Raw genomic sequence first — 21,151 nt, 5'->3', positions numbered from 1 at the left:
CAGGCAGTCCAGGTGACAACCGCCTGTCCCTCAGGAGGGGGTTCTGCCCCGCTGTCCCCTTCATCCCAGGGGCACTGAGCCCCTGCGAGCATCTCCCCCTTCCCATGTCCTGCCCCATCTCCCCTCCCTGAGTCCCAGTGTGCCCCCCCTGCTCTGGCCTCTCTCTGGCCCCAGTGTCCCCCGAGCTCCCCAGTGCCCTACTCTGCCGCTCCCCTGCCGCCCCAGTGTCCCTCCAGTGATCCCAGTGCCCCCTCCCAGTCCCGGTGTGTCCCCCCCCATGCTGTGTCTCCTCCAGTGTGTCCCCTGGTACCGGTGTCTCCCGCCCCAGGCCCAGGGCCCTCCCCAGCCCCACTGTCCCCCAGGCCCAGTGTATCCCCCAGGCCGAGCGTGCCCCCGCAATCCCAGTGCCCCCAGTGCCAGCGCTGCCCCAACCCAGTACTGCCCCAGTACCAGATCCCCACCAGTCCCGCCCCCGTCCCTCCGCCAATCAGACCGCATCGTTCCCCGTCAGTCCCCGCCCTCCCCTCCTGTCAGTCACCGCTCCGCGCCACACCCCCGCGCCCTGCCCGCGGTCCGGGCCGCAGCCGGGAGCCACGTCAGGCAGAGCGGGGCCGCGCCTGCGCAATGTGGCGGGCGGCGACGGCAGTGACAGGCTGGCAGGAAGGGGCGGGGAGCAGGAAGGGGCGGGCGGCGGCACCACCGGGACCGGGACCGGGATTGGGATTGGGACCGAGGCTGAGACTGAGACTGCCACGGGGAGGGAAGGGCCTCACCGAGGGGCTGCTCGGCAGCACCGGGACCGTGATCGGGACTGCCCCGGGGCGGGAAGGGCCTCACCGAGGGGCCGCTCGGCAGCACCATGCTGAAGAAGTTCGACAAGAAGGACGAGGAGTCGGGTGAGGGGAGGCGAGGGGAGCCGGGCCGTGAGGGGAGGCCCGGGGGCGCTGTCAGGGGAGACACCCCCTCCCTGTGGGTAAGGGGGAGCTGTGAGGGGAGACCCCCCCTGTGGGTAAGGGGGGAGCTGTGAGAGGAGACCCCTCCTGTGGGTAAGGGGGAGCTGTGAGGGGAGACCCCTCCTGTGGGTAAGGGGGGAGCTGTGAGAGGAGACCCCCCTGTGGGTAAGGGGGGAGCTGTGAGGGGAGACCCTCCCTGTGGGTAAGGGGGAGCTGTGAGGGGAGACCCCCCCTGTGGGTAAGGGGGGAGCTGTGAGAGGAGACCCCTCCTGTGGGTAAGGGGGAGCTGTGAGGGGAGACCCCTCCTGTGGGTAAGGGGGAGCTGTGAGGGGAGACCCCTCCTGTGGGTAAGGGGGAGCTGTGAGGGGAGACCCCCCCTGTGGGTAAGGGGGGAGCTGTGAGAGGAGACCCCTCCTGTGGGTAAGGGGGAGCTGTGAGGGGAGACCCCTCCTGTGGGTAAGGGGGAGCTGTGAGGGGAGACCCCCGGGGGAGCTGTGAGGGGAGACTCGGTACCAGCGTTGCAGCGGGGGCTGGCTGGTGTGCACGAAGGGGCAGTGAGCAGCACCGCGGAAGCACTAGAGCAGTCTGCTCCCGTCCTCCTCACTGCTACAACCAGAAGCTGAATCTGTTGCATTGGCACAGCACACCGACCTTACCTGCTGCAGGTGCAGAGTCTGAGACTAAATATTGAGCATAGTAGCCCAGGCCCAACTCTCAAACCAGGTGCTAAAGCAGGGTGGAATCCAATTTATAGATTCTAGTGCTGTTTTTCCAACACACATGGTTTGCTCTTCCAACAAGATTCCTGCCAGCTTCAGTGGGTCTGAAAGGCTGAGAGCACCAAAAACCACAAAGTGATTGCTTGACTTTTCAAAACTTTAGGCCCGAGTACTTTATGTGGTGTGGAATCGAGGCTAGATATCATAGTGTTTACTTTCATGGTTGTGCCTTGTGGTATCTTTTTCATCTTTCTATGAAGCTTTCTATGCAGCTTGTTCTGCATAACAATCAGTGCATCCTGAAGCGAATTGATTCAGCATAAATCTCGTGATTGTTCCGTGTGACTGTGCTTGCTTTTTATTTTAATGTGAATTAAATACTTTGCCCTTGTTTTCCTTGTCCAAAGCCTCCAGTGACATCTTCATAAGTGGAGAATTTAGTGAGGCAACTGTTGGAGGGGAATCGCTCTTGGCTTTCATTTTTGGGGCTATTCTTCATTTGCACCTGCTGCATGCTTCAAGGTATTGCGTTACCTATGGCCAAGGCTGGCAGGAAATGCACTTCCTTGTATTATGATGCTGACTCTTGTTAATTTTGTTCATGCTAAGAGCTCACAGAGCTCTCCTTTCTGGCACTGCTGCTTGCATGCTTCCCAACATTTTTATTTCGCTATTGCCTTTACTTCTCATTCTATTGCTTCTGTTTCGAATGAAGATTCCTAGCATTTACTGCACCTGCCTTTCTCCTGTGGATTGTGTATATGTCCAAAATGTATAGCCTGAGTGCTTGTTGTTCTTGGTCTTAAGTGGAGCGCATCATCCCTGAATTTACAGGCCTTTTATACCCATTCTTTCCATGTTAAGGCTAACAGGACAGTCTTTTTGTTGAGATGAGTGTGTCCACTTAATTGGCTTCTGTTTCTTTGCTTTAGTAGTCTTGCATGAGCTGCTTCCACTGGCTCTCAGAAATGCACTTTGAGATGTTATTTCGGGCATATCATTGTTCTGAGATCCTTGCTCGGTCAGGGAATGTTTATCTGCAAATCAGTACAAACTGTTGCTAGTCATCCAATACTAGGAGCTTTCTGAACACACAGCCTTTGCTTTTCCTGTGTCTGTTTCTCCTCTGATAGAAAAATACTTTGACACAGGGTGCTGTGAGGACCAAGACCTCATGTGCAATTTATTTTAAGATCCTTGGTGCGATGAAAGATGAAGAGGCGATGCCCTGTTGTTGATGGCTGATTTAGGGAATGTAGACATGCTGGGCCATGGGAAATACTGTGCTGCTGGGCAGGTTTTTTGGAACACATTCATATGCTTATGCTAGAACTGGTTCATGCTCATACTAGAGACGTTGTTTTTGTTCTTTCCCCTTGTTTTCTTCTCTCCTCAACCCTACATAAATGTCTGTGGTTTGTTCAGCCACCTACTGCGTTTGCAAACTTCTCCTGAGCCAGGGGAGGGCAATTTATGAACGGGGAAGGAGCCAGAGTGCAGATGTATTTGCCTTTAAGTCTAAGGCTTACTCTTGCAAAGGCTCCTGGCACCAGCGTAGGATGCTTCAAGCCCAGGTCAGATCGGAGCTGGGCCCAGGAGCTGTGCTCTCTAGCGGATCAGGCTTGTTAAACATTGGAACAGTGCTGGAAATGGCTGCGTTTTGTCCCGGGGCCAGGCTGAACATAGGTACTAATTAAAACCTGCTTATCGATAACTGGCAGCTTTTGAAAAGCTGCAGCTCACAAGTGCTTAGGAGGCGAGCTAATAGTGACCATGCAGAATGATAGTGCTTTTCCCTCTGATTATTTCATCCTTAATTGGTAAGGTTTTTAATTATTTAATATAATTTATTCTATTAAGAGGAACAATGAAAGTTACTTTGTGTGCAGACTCTCTAGTCCGCTGTCTTGTCCTCTTAATTAGTGATAGAGCCAAAAATACTTCACTGGTGGATTCCTGATTGGTTTATAAGGGAGGGATAAAGCACTCCTGACTCACCAGTCTGGCAAGCGATACCTCTTTTTGTCTGAGCTTTTGTTCTAGGCCTGTCTTATTGATGCTCTAACTGTCAGCAAGCTCCCAGCCCAGGGGCTGGAAATAGGTCTTTGGGGATAACAGTGGAGTGCAGTTACTTTACAGCTAATCAGTCTACCTCGACTCATGGCTAGTTACTTCTGGAGGAAGTGACAAATTGAAGAATGTCTTGTCTGCTCTGCCTTCCCTAACTGCTATGAAGACATCCAATTAATATTACTTAAAAGAGGGAGCTCTGGTTGCTTGGTGTTCATGAAAAAAGTTACCCCAAAATGCTCAGTCTGTTTTTAAAGTATGGGCATGGTTAGAAAGTTGTTTTCCAATAGCACTATCCCTGGAAAGATTTTTACTCTCTTTATTTTGCAGGTGGGGGTTCCAACCCATTCCAGCACCTGGAGAAGAGTGCAGTCTTGCAAGAGGTAAATCCTCAGACGAACTCCTTTGTGTATCCCTTTCTGGATAGAGTCTCGCCCTCTCTTGAGTAGGTCACTGGAGAACTTCAGCAAGGAAGTGGGGGTTTGTTACAGTCCTGCTAGCCCTGAAAGAAATGGGCAACGCTCCCATTAGTTCTTATTTTATTGTTGGAGGGAGGAAGGGAGAAGGTTGAGATGGTCTCTGTAACGAATTAAAGACTGTGAACTATAAATAGTAATAAAATGAATAAAATTATCTGGGAAAGCTGAACCCTAAAACAGGAAGGTTGGGAAATTGACCTTGAACACCCTGAAAGTCTTGTAGATGACAATGTTAATGAGCAGGGTGTGAGTGGTTATTGAATAGTCTATGAATTTGCTCTGAAAAAATGCCTTTCTATTCAACAGCAGGTAAACTTCTCGATCCCCAGACCCTGTTGTTTCTACATTATCTGTTTGCTTGCAATGTTGTGAATGGTGTTGGCTCCCGTTAGCCTCGCAGAGCTCGCGTACATCTGTCAGAAGAGTAGTGTTTTAGCTAGCACACAATCCAGACTTGTGTGGGTGAAAGTGTGATGAGGATTTGGCCTTTAAACCTTAATTGCACTTGGATTTGTGATCCCAGACTGTAGAACCAGCTGTTTAAAAGGGTTCCATGTTCAACAGGAATTGATGGGAAATCTGATCCGAAGTCATTACTACTGCCATACCTAGCTCACAATGTGGTGTTTGTACCGGTGGCCAAGACCAGACAGGACAGTGTTTGTGAGGGGGTGTTGGTGTCAGCATCCTTGTCTATGCTTTGTTTCCAGGCACGAGTGTTTAATGAGACTCCCATAAACCCACGAAAATGTGCTCATATCCTCACCAAGATCCTGTATCTCATAAACCAGGTAAGGGAGAGAAGATTTACACCTATACAGAGACACCTGCAGCAGGCCCAAAGCTGGTTGTGATAACTGGGATTTCCTTCCTTCTTTCCAAACATCTTCTAGGGGGAGCACCTTGGTGTCATGGAAGCTACCGAATCCTTTTTTGCTATGACCAAGCTGTTTCAGTCAAATGATGTAAGTCTGCTTGTTGTTTTCTGCTATATTTATCTGGTGAGACAAGTTGTCAACAGTGTCTTTTTGAACCTCGAGATGTGCGTTCTTATACAATTACCTTTTCTGTCCTGCCTGGAGCTACCTGATCTGAGTGGGAGGAGTAGGAAGAAAGTTTAGAAACGGAGATCAGCTTTCTAGCTCTTCCCAGACCTTGTAGCAGCCTGGCTGAAGCATTCTGTGTTCTTGAGAGACAGATTCCTCCCTCTAAATTGCTGTTTACCTCTTGAGTTTGTGCTAGGCACAGATCAAGCATATAATCAGCTAGAATACACTATGCTTTGTGCCCAGCATTAAAAGATCCTGCTTCCTGCTGAGAGTCAACGACTGTATGTCCTGGAGGAGGCCAGGAATTAGTACCTACCCACAGCAGTAATACCATCACTAGTTGTCCCCCAAACGACAAGGCATTAAAATCACAAGACCGGTGTAGAAATCTCCAGACTCAGGAATATAAATTGGTTGCTTTATTCTTTTGAAGCAACAGGGTGCCTTTAGCTAATGATATCAAGCTTTTCTCCTTGTTCATGTGAATGACAAGTGAAAAATGAAACTGTAGATCCAGCTAAATCTGGTATCTCTGTGGCTTTACCCTAAGATTGAGGGATTTAGAAGAGGAAGAGGTGTTTTGTTAGTCAATATGGGTTTTGTACGTCTTTTACACTCAGGCACTGGGGTTTTCTGAAGGTATCAGGTTCTTGATTTTCACAGTAAAATCATGGAAGCGGAGAAAACTGAGATCACTTCCTCTTTGGGATCCCCTCAGCTGATGTCTGTCTTCCCTCTTTCCTTGTCAGCCAACTCTTCGCAGGATGTGTTACCTGACTATCAAAGAGATGTCTTCTATTGCAGAAGATGTAATCATTGTTACCAGCAGGTCAGTCACTTCACTTTTCTTATTGTTATATTCATGTGTCCTCCAGTAATGCCTGTCCAACCTCTGGAGGTAACTGTAGTCCCTAAGCAGGGTGAGGATAGGGAATGCCCTTGGTGAGGAAAAATTTTTTTCCTTTAGAAGAGACCATTAAAATACAGACACTGACCTCCTAGTGATGTATGTGAAATGTGCTGTCCCCATATCCCATGCCCATGGGTGTTCGGATTATCTCTTTTGGTTACATCATATAGTAGCACTGCTGTTTTTTTCCCCTTTTGCAAAAGGCTGTTTCATTAACTTCTCCTTTCCTGTCTCAATGCCTTGAAGCTTTTTGAAGATTTCTGGCATAAATCCCAAGGCTTTCAACAGGTAGACAGGGATTTACTGCTCCTGTAGCAGCACAGGATGCGACTTCACTGGGGAACAAAATTCCCTCTGTGAGTCATTCCTGAATTGCTGATCATCCCACTGAAAGGCCGGTGCCGTATGGGGAGACAGGAGCCTGAGGGTATAGGGTCTGCGGAGGGCTGAGGCCATGCAGCAGGCAGAAGCCAGTCCCAAGTGCTGCGATGTGATGAACTCCTGTCTGCTCATAGATGGTCTCTCACTGACCAGGACCTTGGGGAAGGGGCAGGAATGAGCGTTCAGTAAGGAAGGCAAATGCCTCAGGGGTATGTGTGTGTGCTCCAGCCTCGCTTGGTGATCAGGAGCCCATAGGGCCTGCTAATGGGCTTGGAACCTGAGTACTGATCTTTTCCTTCTGCCTTCCCACCCCGGTGGGACTTGCCTGAGACCTGCTTGGCATTCAGCTGTGATGCCGGCTGCCTGCTGGCTCTGTGTGCACTGTGCGTGCACCTGAGAGCTGCTGGCTCAGGGGTGCAGTATTGAGAGCTTCCTGTTTTCAACCAGCTTAACCAAAGACATGACTGGGAAGGATGACAATTACCGAGGCCCTGCTGTGAGAGCACTCTGTCAAATCACTGATGTAAGTGCTGCTTTTCCCTTGGGGCAGCCCTAGGCCCTTCATCTTTCCCTACTTCAACCCATCCCACCTTCCACTCTGCTTTTCATGCCCTTTCACACTCTTAACAGCTTTTCTGTATCAGCTGTTGATTCCCTCTCCCTGCAGAGTACCATGTTGCAGGCCATCGAGCGCTACATGAAGCAGGCGATTGTTGACAAAGTGCCAAGTGTATCCAGTTCTGCTCTGGTGTCCTCCTTGGTATGTATGCCCTGCAGGGCGGGCCTGAGGGACAGTCAAGCTGAGAAGCAGTCATCTGTGGTGGGACTGGACATCTTGGGAGTTTCAGGGTTTCACTGTTGCTGTTCCCCATTTTTGAACTGAGGTGCTGACTTTGTGAGAGATTATTGAGCTCTTGAGGCCGCAGCCTCATGGCCAGGTCTCTGCATGCTAATCCCTTGCTCTTCTATAAGTTGCTGCTGCCAGCACCCTCATGGGGAAGGCTCGTTGCTTCTTAATATGAGCTGTGATTCCCAAAGCTTACTCCATCCTTCTCTCACGGGTTGTCTGTGGCTTTGTCTCCCCCCAGCACCTGCTGAAGACCAGTTATGATGTGGTAAAACGCTGGGTGAATGAGGCTCAGGAGGCAGCTTCCAGTGACAACATTATGGTGCAGGTAGGAAACCCACCACCAACTCAGGGAACAGCAAGCAGCAGCTGGGAGTGGAGCAAATTGCTAGAGCTCAGCCAGGCACTTCTGAGCAACAGAGGGGATAAAAGTGGAAAGAACACACTGTGGGTTTGTGACGGTCTCTTTCCCTGCACAGTATCATGCTCTGGGCTTGCTCTACCACGTGCGGAAGAATGACCGCCTGGCAGTCAACAAGATGCTCAGCAAGTTCACGCGCCACGGCCTCAAGTCACCGTTTGCCTACTGCATGATGATTCGGGTAGCCAGCAAGCTGCTGGAGGAAGAGGCTGGCAGGTGAGGGGGCTCCTTTGCCCTGCTGGAAGAATTTCCCCAGGTCCTGCTTTCATCTCCTCTTGCAGGCTCGCTTGCCATCTCATGAGGACAATTATTTCTGTCTTTGAAGAGCAGCATGCAGCTTCTGCCCTCTTATTGTTGGGTAAAAGGCAGCAGAGAAAATACAGGATGCTTTCATGGTTGTTATGAGATGGCTTCTGTGAGTCTTGTCTGTGTGTTTGCACATCTAATACCTTCTTGTTTCTCTGGACTGTTTTGCATAGCTGTTCTTTATTGAGATATTCTACTTCATTTTCTCTGTCTTTCTACAGTATAACGACCACTGCAAAACCTGGGGATGGTGGATTTATGGCTGCTTTTACCTTTCCATGGGCTATGGGACCTGCGCATTTCTGCTGCTGGATTCTTCATTTCTGTTAGCACCTTTTATTTTAATTCATTCTTCTGTTTTTTTTTGTCCCTTAGCCGCGATAGCCCCCTGTTCGATTTCATCGAGAGCTGCCTAAGAAACAAGCATGAGATGGTGGTCTATGAAGCTGCATCTGCCATCGTTAACCTGCCCAACTGCACTGCCAAAGAGCTGGCTCCGGCTGTCTCGGGTAAATGTGGCGCTCGTGGCAATGGCAAGGGGATTATGGGCCTGCCGTGGTGACACCTGCTGATTACCCTAAGAAACAACGACCTTGTGTAGTTTCAGGCTTGTAATGCTGCCGTGCCCTTTGTTGCTTTATGCTGCTGCTGAGAGCCTGTGGTGTGTGTGAATAGCTTTGCTCCTGTAAAGGTATTTGCCTGGTGTGTTCACGTGTGGATTACTGGAGGGGTCTTTTTTTTCTGTGAAACAGGGCTGAATTCTAGCTGATAAATCTCCCTGCTTTAGACTGAGTGTAACTGTGCAAGAAGCCAAGGTGTTGGGGTCCTGCCTTCCCAGCTCAGTCCAGTCCAAAGGTTCTCCTGAGCTGGGACTGTTGGCAGGTAGGGAGGCTGTGTGTTACCTCTCTGCAGGGAGGGTGCCCTTCATGGGCCAGCCCTGGGAAAGGAACATGGTTTGCATAGAAATGGAGAATAGCAGTTCAAATGGACTTAATAGGAAAGATGACAAGGTGATGAAATTGGCTTTCAAGAGGAGCGAAGGATAGCAGCACCGTGGAAGAAGAGGGAGGTGGGTAAGAGCTAGTTGTCAGCAGGGCTGTGTGGCAAAGGGGACAACGGGGGGGAGAGAGGAAGCCGGTAAATTCGCAGTTGCTTCTTAAGCATGCTTCTAGTTATCTTGTGCTTGCAGCTCCCTCTTCATTGAAGCTCTTGCTTTAGGTATGAAAGGCTTCTCAATAATAGATTGCCTAAACGTCTGCCTTTGTTGGTTTTCCCACCTTGCAGTTTTGCAGCTGTTCTGCAGCTCCCCAAAAGCAGCACTGAGATATGCAGCTGTCCGTACCCTCAACAAGGTAGGAGCCGGTCTCTTGGGAGCTGTAATAGTTTCTCCTGTGCAGGGAGGTGCAGACTTCAGAAGAGAAAGGGGACCAGACTATGTGATGATTTTGTGTGAATAACCTCTACCCTGGGCTGCAGCCTTACATCTCATTGCTTTCTGAGTGGAATAAAACCTCAAAGAACACTTTATAGAAGGAAAAAAGAGAAAAAGCAGTCATTTTCACAGGTCTCTCTAAGAGTGTCACTGGTCTTACGTACTACTGCTTTCCCTTCTGAGCTTCCCATAGTGAAGGAGCTCCTTGTAAAACAGGGATCAAACCTTGATGCTACTTCTTGCCTGCTCCACGGCAGTCTTTGCTCCAGCTTTTCCCTTGACCCTGTAAACTCTAAAAAAGAAGACGACAGAATGGCAGTGTCTGGTAACTGCTGTGCTTCCACCCACAAAGCTGTTCTGCACGTCTAGGCTCGCCGAATTTTTGTTGGGAGTTCATAGCTTTCTTTTCTTAATATATAGAGAATGAGAGAGTTAAAAATAGTAAAAGATCATTTATTACTACTGCTTCTCTTCAGCAAGAGATGCAATTCTGCAGGAAGAAAGAGCTTGGTACTTTAACCTCAGATTAGTTGTTTGTCTGAGATGACCTTCATGTACAGTCTGTAGCATTTATTTTTACAGGAAGAAGTGAGAGCTTCTAGAGACTTTATGGGTTTTGCCAGCTGGGCCGTTTTGCATCTATTGAGTGATTTCCACTCTTTCTTCTCTGCTCTAGGTAGCCATGAAGCACCCATCCGCTGTGACTGCCTGTAATCTAGACCTGGAGAACCTTGTGACGGACTCCAACCGCAGCATAGCCACCCTGGCCATCACCACACTGCTGAAAACGGGCAGTGAGAGCAGCATTGACCGGCTCATGAAACAGATCTCCTCTTTCATGTCAGAAATCTCAGATGAGTTCAAAGTAAGGAAGTAGGAGGAGGAGGGACACGCAGATTCCTGAAGAAACCCCCTTGGTCTTTGTCCGTGTGTGTGTGTGCACTCTGAGACATGCATGGAGCTGCTTCCAGGAGCTGGGCTGCAGAGCATTTGCAGGGAAGAGAAAGAATCTGAGGCTATGGGCCTAAGCCATGCCTCAGTCGTACAGCACCCAGCTCCAAAGTCACATGCTCTCTTCTGGGGAGACGCTCTTTGAGATTTAAATCTCTTTTACTTCTTTCCAGTGGGTGTGGGCTTTTGCGAGGGGCTGGCCAGTGCATAAAGATCAATCTCCTCCAATTCCTAGGATTGTACCTCCTGGAACTGCATTTGTTGGATAAGTAAAGGCAAACCCGTAGTTTCCAGGCTAGGGACCAGGACAAAATTAACACAATTCAACTACTTTTTCCTGGCTGGTGAGACAGAATCCTTTTTTACTTGCCCCCTTTTCCTCCAGGTTGTAGTGGTGCAGGCCATCAATGCACTGTGTCAGAAGTACCCTCGCAAACATGCCGTCCTCATGAACTTTCTCTTCACTATGCTTCGGGAAGAGGTAAGTTTGCAGGACAACTACTTTGTGTTCCTTGTTTGTATGCATGAACTGCAGGACTGCACAGTGGCCCCTGTGAGAATCAAGCTTTTACTGATAATGCTGTGCAGTGAAAGCCTCTCTCTAAAAGGCTTGCAGTCTAACTGGCAGAAATGGCCAGCTGTGCATAATAGTTATACGCATACTGCCAGGCATATTTTTAATGTGGTTTTCATTCTTTGATTTTTCTGGGGGTTTATTAACTCTCAAAGCAAATGCAGGCAACAACAGATCTGTTGGCAGTCCATGTGTGTTTCACATTTGAACCAGCTTTCTTTTATACTTTGACAGCAAATTCCAAGAAGTTTTGTCCTGTACACAAAGATTCGGTAACAACCTATTTATTGATGACACAGGATCACTTTTGTTCTATTCTCTGTGCTGTGACAGTGAAGGGATCACGAGTACCTATAGCCATTCTCTGCATTCAGTCAGACAGAAATTGCAGAAAGACAGCTTTACAGAGGTTTGCTGAGGCCGTTTCTAAATGAGCTAACATGCCTGCAACACAGCTGGCACCACTGCTTGCTCTGACATCACTTTCTGCCAATTACAGCCTCTCGTTTGGGAACAAACCAGAGCATCTCATTTTGCTCCTGTGAAAAATGGACCATTCTCCTTTCCCAGATTTTCTGTGGGTGGATGGTATCATTTTGAATGTGGTTTTGTAGTTCAAACCATTCTGTTTTAAAGCTTTTTTTTAATCCAAAGTAGCTCTAGAAAGATTCCCCAAATGCCCAGTACTGTGCATGTAATTGGGAGAGGATAGTCTGCAGTTTAATCCCCTGGTGTGTATTGAGGACACTAGTAAATAATGTCTGAAGATAACCAAGCATTAACGGCATGTCAGGTTATGGGGTGTGCCTGGGGAGATATTGATTGCCTGTCTTCCCACACTAATGGGGCTATTTGCTGGGTCCTGCTGTGGCAGATATGATCCTTAATATATTTCTCTTGTGATTCATCCTCAGATGTCTGGTGCTAAAGGGGAGAGGGTTGGGCTTTTTCTGCTCCCATATGGCTGTTTTTATGCACTAATTCTAGCAGCAGAGGATTTTGAAGGAGATGCACTGTGTCACCCTTCAGGCAGATGGGTTCTTTTACCTCGTTAGGACTTGTTTTTTTTTTTTCTTCACTGCAACCATTCTGAAGGGAGCTGGCAAGAGAGCTTGAATATTAGCTGGCCCTCCAGGTGTAAAGAGGGTCAAAAGTGGGGGCAGCATTACTGCCCTTCTCCTTTCAAACACACATTAAAAGCACTGAGTGTGAGTGACCTTTTTGAAGGAAATTCTTTCCTGTCTGGCTAGTTCAGAGTCTCTAAAATACTTTGAGATTTCCAGCTGAGTAGTTCCCTTTTGTTCCTTAGGGTGGCTTTGAATACAAGCGAGCCATCGTGGACTGCATCATCAGCATCATTGAGGAGAACTCGGAGAGCAAAGAGACAGGCCTGTCTCACCTCTGTGAATTCATCGAGGACTGCGAGTTCACTGTGCTGGCCACTCGTATCCTCCACCTCTTGGGGCAGGAGGGGCCCAAAACCAACAACCCCTCCAAATACATTCGCTTCATCTACAACAGGGTTGTCCTGGAGCATGAAGAAGTCCGGGCAGGTAAGAGACAGACCTGGAAAGCTGTCTGCCCTATAACAGATCTTCAAGGAAATACAGTGTATGAACACCTCTGCTTTTGAGGATTGTGATTCGCTCTAGTCCTGAGCAGATCTTTTTACACAGCAAAGATCCTGCAGTAGTATTGATGGAAGAGGTGGCCTGCAGCTGAGAAATGGGGAGGGAGATGCAGTGACTCTGAAACTAGGCAGAGGAGGTTTGCAGGCACTTTGCTGTAATACATCTCCCTCTTTCTAGTCACAGTAATGCTTTATACTAGTGCTAGCATCTCTGACGTGGCATTTGATCAAGGCCAGCGAATGGAGGAAACTTCAGCTGATTTATTTGCTTTCTAATCCTGTTTTCGTGACTTGTGCTACAGGTGCTGTAAGCGCCCTGGCCAAGTTTGGAGCCCAGAATGAGGAGATGTTACCCAGTATCTTGGTGTTACTGAAAAGGTGAGTTGTACCTCAGAGTTTCTCCACATCCTGGGTGAAAAACCCTGTTCACTTGAGAGCTTGTTAGCATCCCCATGCATGTCTAGTCTCTTCTAGCTTTGGATCTGAGAAGGTGCAGTGGGTATCTGTGATCCTGTGATGGGATCACCGCTGCATTCAGCACCACAAAGTGGACAGAAGTCAAGTGCGGCAGATGATTGCTTTTCTGATACAATTACTAGTAGATTGCTGGTTGTTTCCTATGGTATGTTCTTTCTGGCCCTGTAAGGTGGCTTAGTCACCTGGATTCATTCACGTGGACCCTGCTGCCTTGCACTGAAGAAAGTTTTCCACTTTCCTCTCAGGTGTGTGATGGATGATGACAACGAAGTGAGAGACAGAGCCACCTTCTACCTGAATGTTCTGGAGCAGAAGCAAAAAGCCCTCAATGCTGGCTACATCCTGAATGGTAATGCAGGAAGTCCTTAAAATAAGTCTGCACCTCTTTCCTGGTTTAACAAGTGGCAGAGAGCTGGCATTATCTGTGCTTTCAGTGACCTATCCCTTCTGTCCCCAGGTTTGACGGTGTCCATCCCTGGCCTGGAGAGGGCTCTGCATCAGTACACCCTGGAGCCCTCCGAGAAACCCTTTGACTTGAAATCTGTTCCTTTGGCAACAGCTCCTATCGTCGAGCAAAGAGCAGGTGAAGAACAGTTCCCTGAATGCTGGTCCAAACTGCTGGTAATTCCCTAGCAGCTCCAGCCCTCGGACAACAGACTACATTGGGCTTGCTGGGAATTGCTGAGCTCCATCCTATTTGAATTTTGTGGGATTACATCTTCTGTAAAGCCTAAGGCCAGCAAATCTGGTTGCTCACACATTAGTGTTTCATTTTAGTCCAATTGCTAATAATAGTAATAGTTGGTAATCCTCATTGGAGCTGCTGCAGTTCCAGAGGTGTTTAGAAAGCTAAATATGGGTGTCTAGTCCATGGCAAGATGAGAAATGAGCTCCCTTCCTTTCCTTAGTCAAATCCCTCTCCAGACATCGATCTGTTTTCTGATTTAGTTACTTCTTACTCTTCGCCTTCAAATCTTTTGGAGTGTTTTTGTTTGTTTATTTGTTTTCTTTTGCAGAAAATGCCCCTGTTGCTGTCGTCAAACAGCCAGAGAAGGTGGCAGCAACACGGCAAGAAATATTCCAAGGTAAACTGATGCAAGGCCTTTCCTATGCCTGTGTGTGAGAACACACAGCCACCTCTTGCTGAGCCTGGCTTAGCCCCTCTGTTTTTTTCACATCTTCTTTCAGAGAGTGACATGGGCTCCCAACTTGAAGTCAACTGTTCACTCCTGGGGGGTGGGGGTGCCCGCAGTCCTGTTCTTTCTATCTTGCAATAGATGTGGGCAAAGGGTGACTCTGCCTTTAATTTTGAAAGTCCCTAGTGAATGTTTATGGATGTTTGATGCATAGTTCCTTGCTGCAGCAGCTTCTGGCAGCTTAAACGAGGGCTTTGAAACAGCTAACACCTTCCTGTGGGTTAGGGAAGGCAACGGTTTCTGTGTCCTCTGTTTCAGAGCAACTGGGGGCAATCCCAGAGTTCCGGGGACTGGGCCCGCTCTTCAAGTCTTCCCCAGAGCCTGTCGCCCTGACGGAGCTGGAGACGGAGTACGTGGTTCGTTGCACCAAGCACACGTTTGTCAGCCACATGGTGTTCCAGGTGGGTAGCTATGGCATGTGGTGCTGAAAGAGGATTGGAAAATAAGCTCCTGACCGGTTAAAAGCTCCACTGGGAAGAAATAGCTCAGGGATATCTGTGTTCAAAGCACGTCACTGCAATAAGGAGTCCTTAGTTTCTTATCCAGGGCAGCAGAGCCCCAGAAAAAATTAATTAGGGAGCATGTGTGTGTGGCTGAACAATGCTTACACATACAGTCAAAATAAATCAAATAAGCACTAGATGGGGCTATTCTCACTGAGCAGTTGGCAAAGGGAGCTGTGTTCTTTCCTCAGGGTCCCCAAGCACGTGATTTGGGCATAAAAGAGTGAAGCTTACTATATCTGAGAGGCTGAAAAGGCTACCCAAGAAAGGGATGTGGTGGGGGAGAGCTCTTCATCCTCTACGTTTTGTTTTAGCCTGTGTAGTACAGGTGCTTTTTTTCTATACGTCTTGGCCTTGGCTGTACTGCCCTGCTGCTACATGTGAGATGTTAGGATTGATGTGCCAGCATCTTTGCCTGGACCTGGGGGAGTTCAAGGCACGACGAGTCCTACGCTAGCTTGTGAGCAGCAGTGTCTTGTCCTTAGCCAGCTCCTTCCTCAAAAGCTCAGAACTGCTTACACAGTCCTCATAGGTGTTGATCTTTGTTTCTGTTGTCCATCCACCAGATGCAATTTGTATGAGGTTAAGTGACTTGTCATTGCAGCTGGAACGAAGTCTAATCAGCAAGTTTAGACTTGCTGAAACTATCAAGCTTGCTGAAACTTGCTCAAACTATCCCTAGTTTGAGCTGTGCAAAGGATCATCTTCCCATCTGCTGTGGGGCACTCTGTAGCATCAAGTGAGAAGATGTAGGCAACACACTGCTCTCATTTCTATGCAGCAAAGAGTTAACCTGGGAATTACCATCCAGGGAGAAAGGACAAAGTACATCTAGGGGATAAAGTTCCATACTAACTGGTGAACTGAAACAGGCAGAAGCTGACACATCCCTGCCCTCGCTGAATTTGTGCTCCTGCCTGGGTTGCAGAGGGCAGGCTTTGGATAGTTGTGCGCTGGTTCATTTTAAGTGTTGTTTCCTTAAAAAAACAACAACAAAAAAAGAAAACCAAGAAAAAAACAAAAACAACAACAACAAAACGTTTGCTGGAGCACTGGAGTCCCCTGCAGGGTTTTAGTTTCTCCCCTAAAGCATTTAAATGCGTAGTTTTTAGTCACAGTTGCTCTGTGACTAAACTGGAATGCATGAGCCCTGTGACTAGGCAGCTGATAGTGAGGTGCACTGTTGAAACACAAAGAGCTGGGGGTTCACAAGTTGACACCATGCTGCCACTCTGCCTAAAGTGAGTCTGCTATTAGATCTATAGCGAGCAGCTTCAAGCTGTTGCTGCTTTCCCCTTCCCTGTTTAGTTTGACTGCACAAACACCCTGAACGATCAGATCCTGGAGAATGTAACGGTGCAGATGGAGCCAACAGAGGGGTATGAGGTCATTGGCTACGTACCTGCCAAAACCCTGGTGTACAACCAGCCGGGTACCTGCTACACGCTGGTGGCACTGTCTGAAGAGGATCCAACAGCAGGTAAACAGTTTGCCCTCTGTGTTTTCCTGACATCCCCCAAATTAAGCGTACTGGTTGCTCGCCCCCACACATTCTACCTTGCATCCTAGCCAGATATTTATAGCCTGTGTGTGGGTGCAGCCCTGAGTGATGCTGAGCATGACTTCTCTTTGCTGTTTGGGGGCTGTCAGGCCTCCCTTCTCCCCTCCTGGTTCCCTTGTGCTGTAACAGGCTATGAGAGCTGGCAGATGAGCATTCAGCTCTCTGCTGAGTTCTCTCGTGCACCCTGCCGTGTCCTTTAGCCTATCTATTCTTTGTGTTGTGGGGAGGCTGGTACCTGTAAAGTGCTGTGAGTGCCCAGATGCTGAACTGGACATCCTTTCATTTGTCACTGTCCAGAACATGAACCAGGCCTTACCTGTGCTTTGGTCTCCCTGGTTTGTGTTCTGGGACTGCTCACCTGTGTGTGTTGCTGCGTTCACCCAGCAGTGCCCATCTTCTCAGGGATGAGTCATCGCTTCCTCTCCCAGCCGAGCGGTATTAATCAGCTGCCGTGTTGCAGTGCAAGGTGGTTTCATTTCAGAGGCGCATGAACCGATCTCTAGATAAGGATCTTGCCTCTTCACAAGGTGCTGGTGGGACATGTTTAGTTAGTGTTCCCAACACAACTTGAGGTTCATCAGTAATAGCACTTATTATGAGAATTATGGTTTTGCACAACCATCGTGAGCCTGTCTTTATCACTGTTTGCTAGCCTGAATATTACAAATAAATACCTTGTCCTTGAGAGACAGGAACTGTCGGAGAGCCCTCTCTAGGTTACTGACTAAGCCTGTGCTGCTGACAGTGAGGGGGAGACCCCAGTTGCCCCAAGTTTCCCAGCCCTGTTCTGCTGCAGAGGATTGCAGATCTCGTGGTAATGTGAGCTTTGCCTTTGCCTCCCCTGCTTCCAGTGGCCTGTACCTTCAGCTGCATGATGAAGTTCACTGTCAAGGACTGTGATCCGAACACAGGAGAGACGGATGATGAGGGTTACGAGGATGAGTATGTGGTAAGGAGCTGGGCGTGTACCTGATCACGGAAACTGCAGTCATTTTGAGGGTTTTTGTGATCTGTACTCAGATCCCTGCAAGCAACTATGTGACCACTGACACTGATGTGGGCAGCATCGCGTGAAGAGCATGTTCTTGCTGTCTCTCTGGTGTCTGTCCCAGGATGCAGATGTGGGTTTGGAGAGCTTGCTTTGTCTCATTTGGAGTATCCTCCTGTTGCTCTCCAGACAGACACCCGACTGTGCAGGATCCTTATGTTTTGGGAGGCCATGGTGTGTCCTCCAGGCTTGGTGTGCCATGCTCTACGGGCTCCAGCAGTTACACACTCACGTTTGTGAAGACAGAGGGCCGATGGACATGTTCCGTTCTCCATCAGTTGCTCTCCGTGATGGCACAGTTAATTGCTTAGTGACTTGCTTGATACAGGCAGATTGCCATCCTTTTTCTTGCCCTGTGGAAGGTGGGCCTTCTCCCTCCCCAGCACCGAGATTGATAAAAGCACCGATGCTGCAGAAGCACCTCTCTTCCAGGCTCTGCCATTTCCAGGACGGCTGTTGTACCACAAAGGAAGAAGCTGAATTTGTGCTTGGTCAGAAACTGGGCTCACAGAGGGTCGTGTTTACCCTCCAGAGAGGAAGGGATGTTGTGACACAACCTCAGCTTGCCCTGTTAGCTCTAGAAGCTGTTTTCTATGCGTTGCCTGTCACTGCTGTGAATCTGATTAGAGGCACTGCTGTGCAGTGAGTCACTGAGGACACAGCATCCTCCCAGAAGGAGCGAGGAGGGTTTTTCCCAAAGGAACATGCAAGGTTAACCCCTCTCTCTGCTTCCCACCAGTCACCAGGGCATTTGAGTGATATTTAAACAAACTCTTCCATGTGTTTCAACTCGAATTGGGAGGAGATTCTTTCCGGCAGCGATGGCTGAAATGAATGCAGGCTGGTGTCTAGCCAGCTCTGGCACTGACTGCTGCTCTTCGATACATGCTCTGGAGGGACAAGCCCACTTCTGCCTGGCACAGATGTAGTCACAGCAGCAGTTCAGCTAAGCTGGCACATACCGTTAGGTGATAGCAAGTGTCCGACAGTGTCTCACTGTACTTTACCAGCCTACAAAATAATGGTCCAGAAAGGCAAAATAGAAGCTTATGTGCATTCTAGGGAAGCAAATACTGCATCTGTGTGAACACCAGCAGCTGTTTCTTAGCTTTTGTCCTCTGTTTTGGACATTTGCCCAGTGCTTTGGTCTCTGTCAGGCCAAGGGCTGTGCTTAGGATGGGAACCTGCTTTGTAAATCCTGGAAATGGCATGACCAGTGGCTTTCCCAGGCCAAACAGTTGCTCAACCAAGTGGTGTTTGCTTGGGCAAACTAGAAGGGGCAGAGCTTGCTCGGACATATTCATGAGTGGAAGTTGAAGCTGTCTTCTACACTCACCTGGTCTCAGGGAATCCAGTCTAAAGCTCACTCTGGAGAGAGCAGAATTAGGAAAAACCATGTCTCATTTGAATCTCTTCTACCACCAGCTTGAAGACCTGGAGGTAACAGTGGCTGATCACATCCAGCGAGTTCTGAAGCCAAACTTTGGAGCAGCCTGGGATGAAGTGGGTGATGAGTATGAAAAGGAAGAGACCTTTACTTTGTCTGCTATTAAAACCCTTGAAGGTAAGGGGTGCCTGAGCCCAGCAGAGCTCTTAACATTTCTCTCTCTCCAACAGGCAAAGTCCAGAGGTGCAGTCTGGCTCACTTTAGATCTCTCACAGAAAGGCTAATGGGGCAAAACCTTTCACAAGTAATTTCACCGTAGCTGTTAAATGTGGAGCTACAGTTACTGTGATAACAAGTTAGTTCAGGTTTCAAAAAAAAACAAAGGAGTGTTCTGGGCCAGGAGATCAGGAGACCAGACTGGATTGTGGGAGGCAAGAGAACATCTTGCTTTGTTCTCATACTCTACCCTCCCAGGCAGACAGACCATAGTTCAGCTGTGAGCTCCCACTTTCCTTCTGTGAAAGGAGGGGATGCTCTGACCTTAGGACTCAAGACCAATAAAAAAAGATGCATTAAGCAGAAGACGTGAGGTTGGTGGCCAGGCTTGTGGTGTAAGCCCTCTTCTCTTTCGTCATGTATTAAAGACTCCTTTTGTTGTTCCCGAGAACCCTGTAAAAACTCGGTCCTTTTGATGGCTTAGAAGGGTGTCCTTGTCCTATAGCCATCTCTGTGCTTCCTTGCACAGTGCCTTAGGCTTGAAATACCTTCCCTGAGGCCTTTTCAAATTCCTGCTGAAGACCTGCAAGGTGTCGTCTTCCCTCTGCATCTGTCCTCAGAGAAACAAGTCAGGGTTGCACAGTAAGCGTGCAGCCAGCTGCACTCTCCTACTTCCGTTGTCTGACTCATTCACCCTCCTGTTTCTGTTGCACCTTTGCTGCATCAGATAACAGAACTGCAGTGTGGCGGTGGGTTTTTTGTGTGTTGCCTTTGCCTCCCTCGTGGCCTCTAAAATCACAATACTGGCACAATATGTGTCCCTCAGGACAAGGAACATGGATCTAACATGCAGGGAGGGCTTGAGTCACCCTTAGATGCTCTTTGTGAGTCCCTGTCAAGACAACCATGACATGGAGCATGTTTTATTTATTTTTTCTTAACAGAGGCAGTTACTAATATCGTGAAGTTCCTGGGGATGCAGCCCTGTGAGCGATCAGATAAAGTGCCAGATAACAAGAACTCTCACACACTGTACCTGGCAGGTGAGCTGTGGGGTGAGGTCTCTGCTCCAGTAGTAGCTCTTTGGGAGGTTGCACAGAGCTGCCTGTGGAAAATCAGGGCGGGAGTTTCTGATGGAGCCCACTGTGCTCCGGGTAGGATTTGAGGTGTAGAGCGGCTGGTGTTGGGATCAGGGAGGGTGCTGTGGTGGGGGGGTGTTGGGATCAGCCCCAGGCTCAGCTGGGTGGAATTGCTGTCTTCTTGATCTGTGGCATCCTGGTTTGGAGTGAGCCTGTGGGGGAAAGTACAGCACCCTTGCCCAGCAAAATGGATGTATACTGGAGTGCTTAGACGAGTGACTGGTGGTCACTGAAGGAGTGCCTGGATCTCTTCACAGCTGGAAGTTATTTTACACTTTGCTTTCATGAGTTTTACAGTAGCAAGAGTCATTATAATGAATGAGAAATGTGCTGCTCAAGGGTCTCTCCTGGCCCGGTGCTGGGGATTTGCCAGATTATGTGTAGGAAACCTGCCCTGGCCAAGCAGTAGTGTTCGTTTTTAGGCTTGCAGGGGAGGGCGGCCTGCAACGCACTCACTCCTTCCTCCCACTGTCCTTCCCAGGTGTGTTCCGGGGTGGCCATGACCTCCTGGTACGGTCTCGTCTCGTCCTGACCGACACCGTGACGATGCAGGTCACCGCCCGCAGCGGAGAGGAGCTCCCCGTGGATGTGATCATGGCCTCCGTTGGATAAACCGCCTTTTCCGGGGCTGTCCTGACACCGAGCCCCCGCGGGCAATGCTTCTTTCTCTGGCAGCAGAATAGGGATCACGTTCACTACAGCAGCTTTTGTGTTCTCTGCAGTACAGCTGTATCTGGGGCTCTGTCTATAAAAGAACGCTGTTTTTAAGGCCTGATTTTACGAAGCGCTTTGTTCCTGCGGTGGAGGGTTTCGTAGCGGGTGGCCAGTTTCTGTCGCGGTGGCAGCGTGCGGAGGCGAGGCGACACCAGACCGTGACAGCCGCTCCCTGTCCTTCCTATGTC

At 49.0% G+C, this 21,151-nt stretch overlaps 1 protein-coding gene across 1 annotated transcript; it reads left to right on the top strand.

Moving 5' to 3' along the window:
• The first annotated feature begins 670 nt into the window (after window positions 1-670).
• On the top strand, window positions 671-21,017 carry COPG1 (coat protein complex I subunit gamma 1). The gene is made up of 24 exons (XM_075158939.1): window positions 671-896; window positions 4,073-4,125; window positions 4,932-5,012; window positions 5,115-5,186; window positions 6,020-6,099; window positions 7,009-7,084; window positions 7,229-7,321; window positions 7,650-7,736; window positions 7,888-8,045; window positions 8,511-8,644; window positions 9,420-9,487; window positions 10,244-10,432; window positions 10,904-10,999; window positions 12,402-12,645; window positions 13,025-13,100; window positions 13,445-13,548; window positions 13,657-13,782; window positions 14,216-14,284; window positions 14,654-14,796; window positions 16,207-16,378; window positions 17,311-17,408; window positions 18,933-19,071; window positions 20,055-20,153; window positions 20,731-21,017. Exons 1-24 carry the CDS (start codon window positions 860-862, stop codon window positions 20,859-20,861), a joined length of 2,625 nt encoding a protein of 874 aa, XP_075015040.1. The 5' UTR covers window positions 671-859; the 3' UTR covers window positions 20,862-21,017.
• Window positions 21,018-21,151: the final 134 nt, after the last annotated feature.

The sequence above is a fragment of the Calonectris borealis genome, chromosome 10, assembly GCF_964195595.1.
Source record: "Calonectris borealis chromosome 10, bCalBor7.hap1.2, whole genome shotgun sequence".
In the NCBI taxonomy this organism is placed as follows: Eukaryota; Metazoa; Chordata; class Aves; order Procellariiformes; family Procellariidae; genus Calonectris; species Calonectris borealis.
Note: the sequence above shows the minus strand (reverse complement) of the source record. Positions and strands in the feature narration are given on the sequence as shown.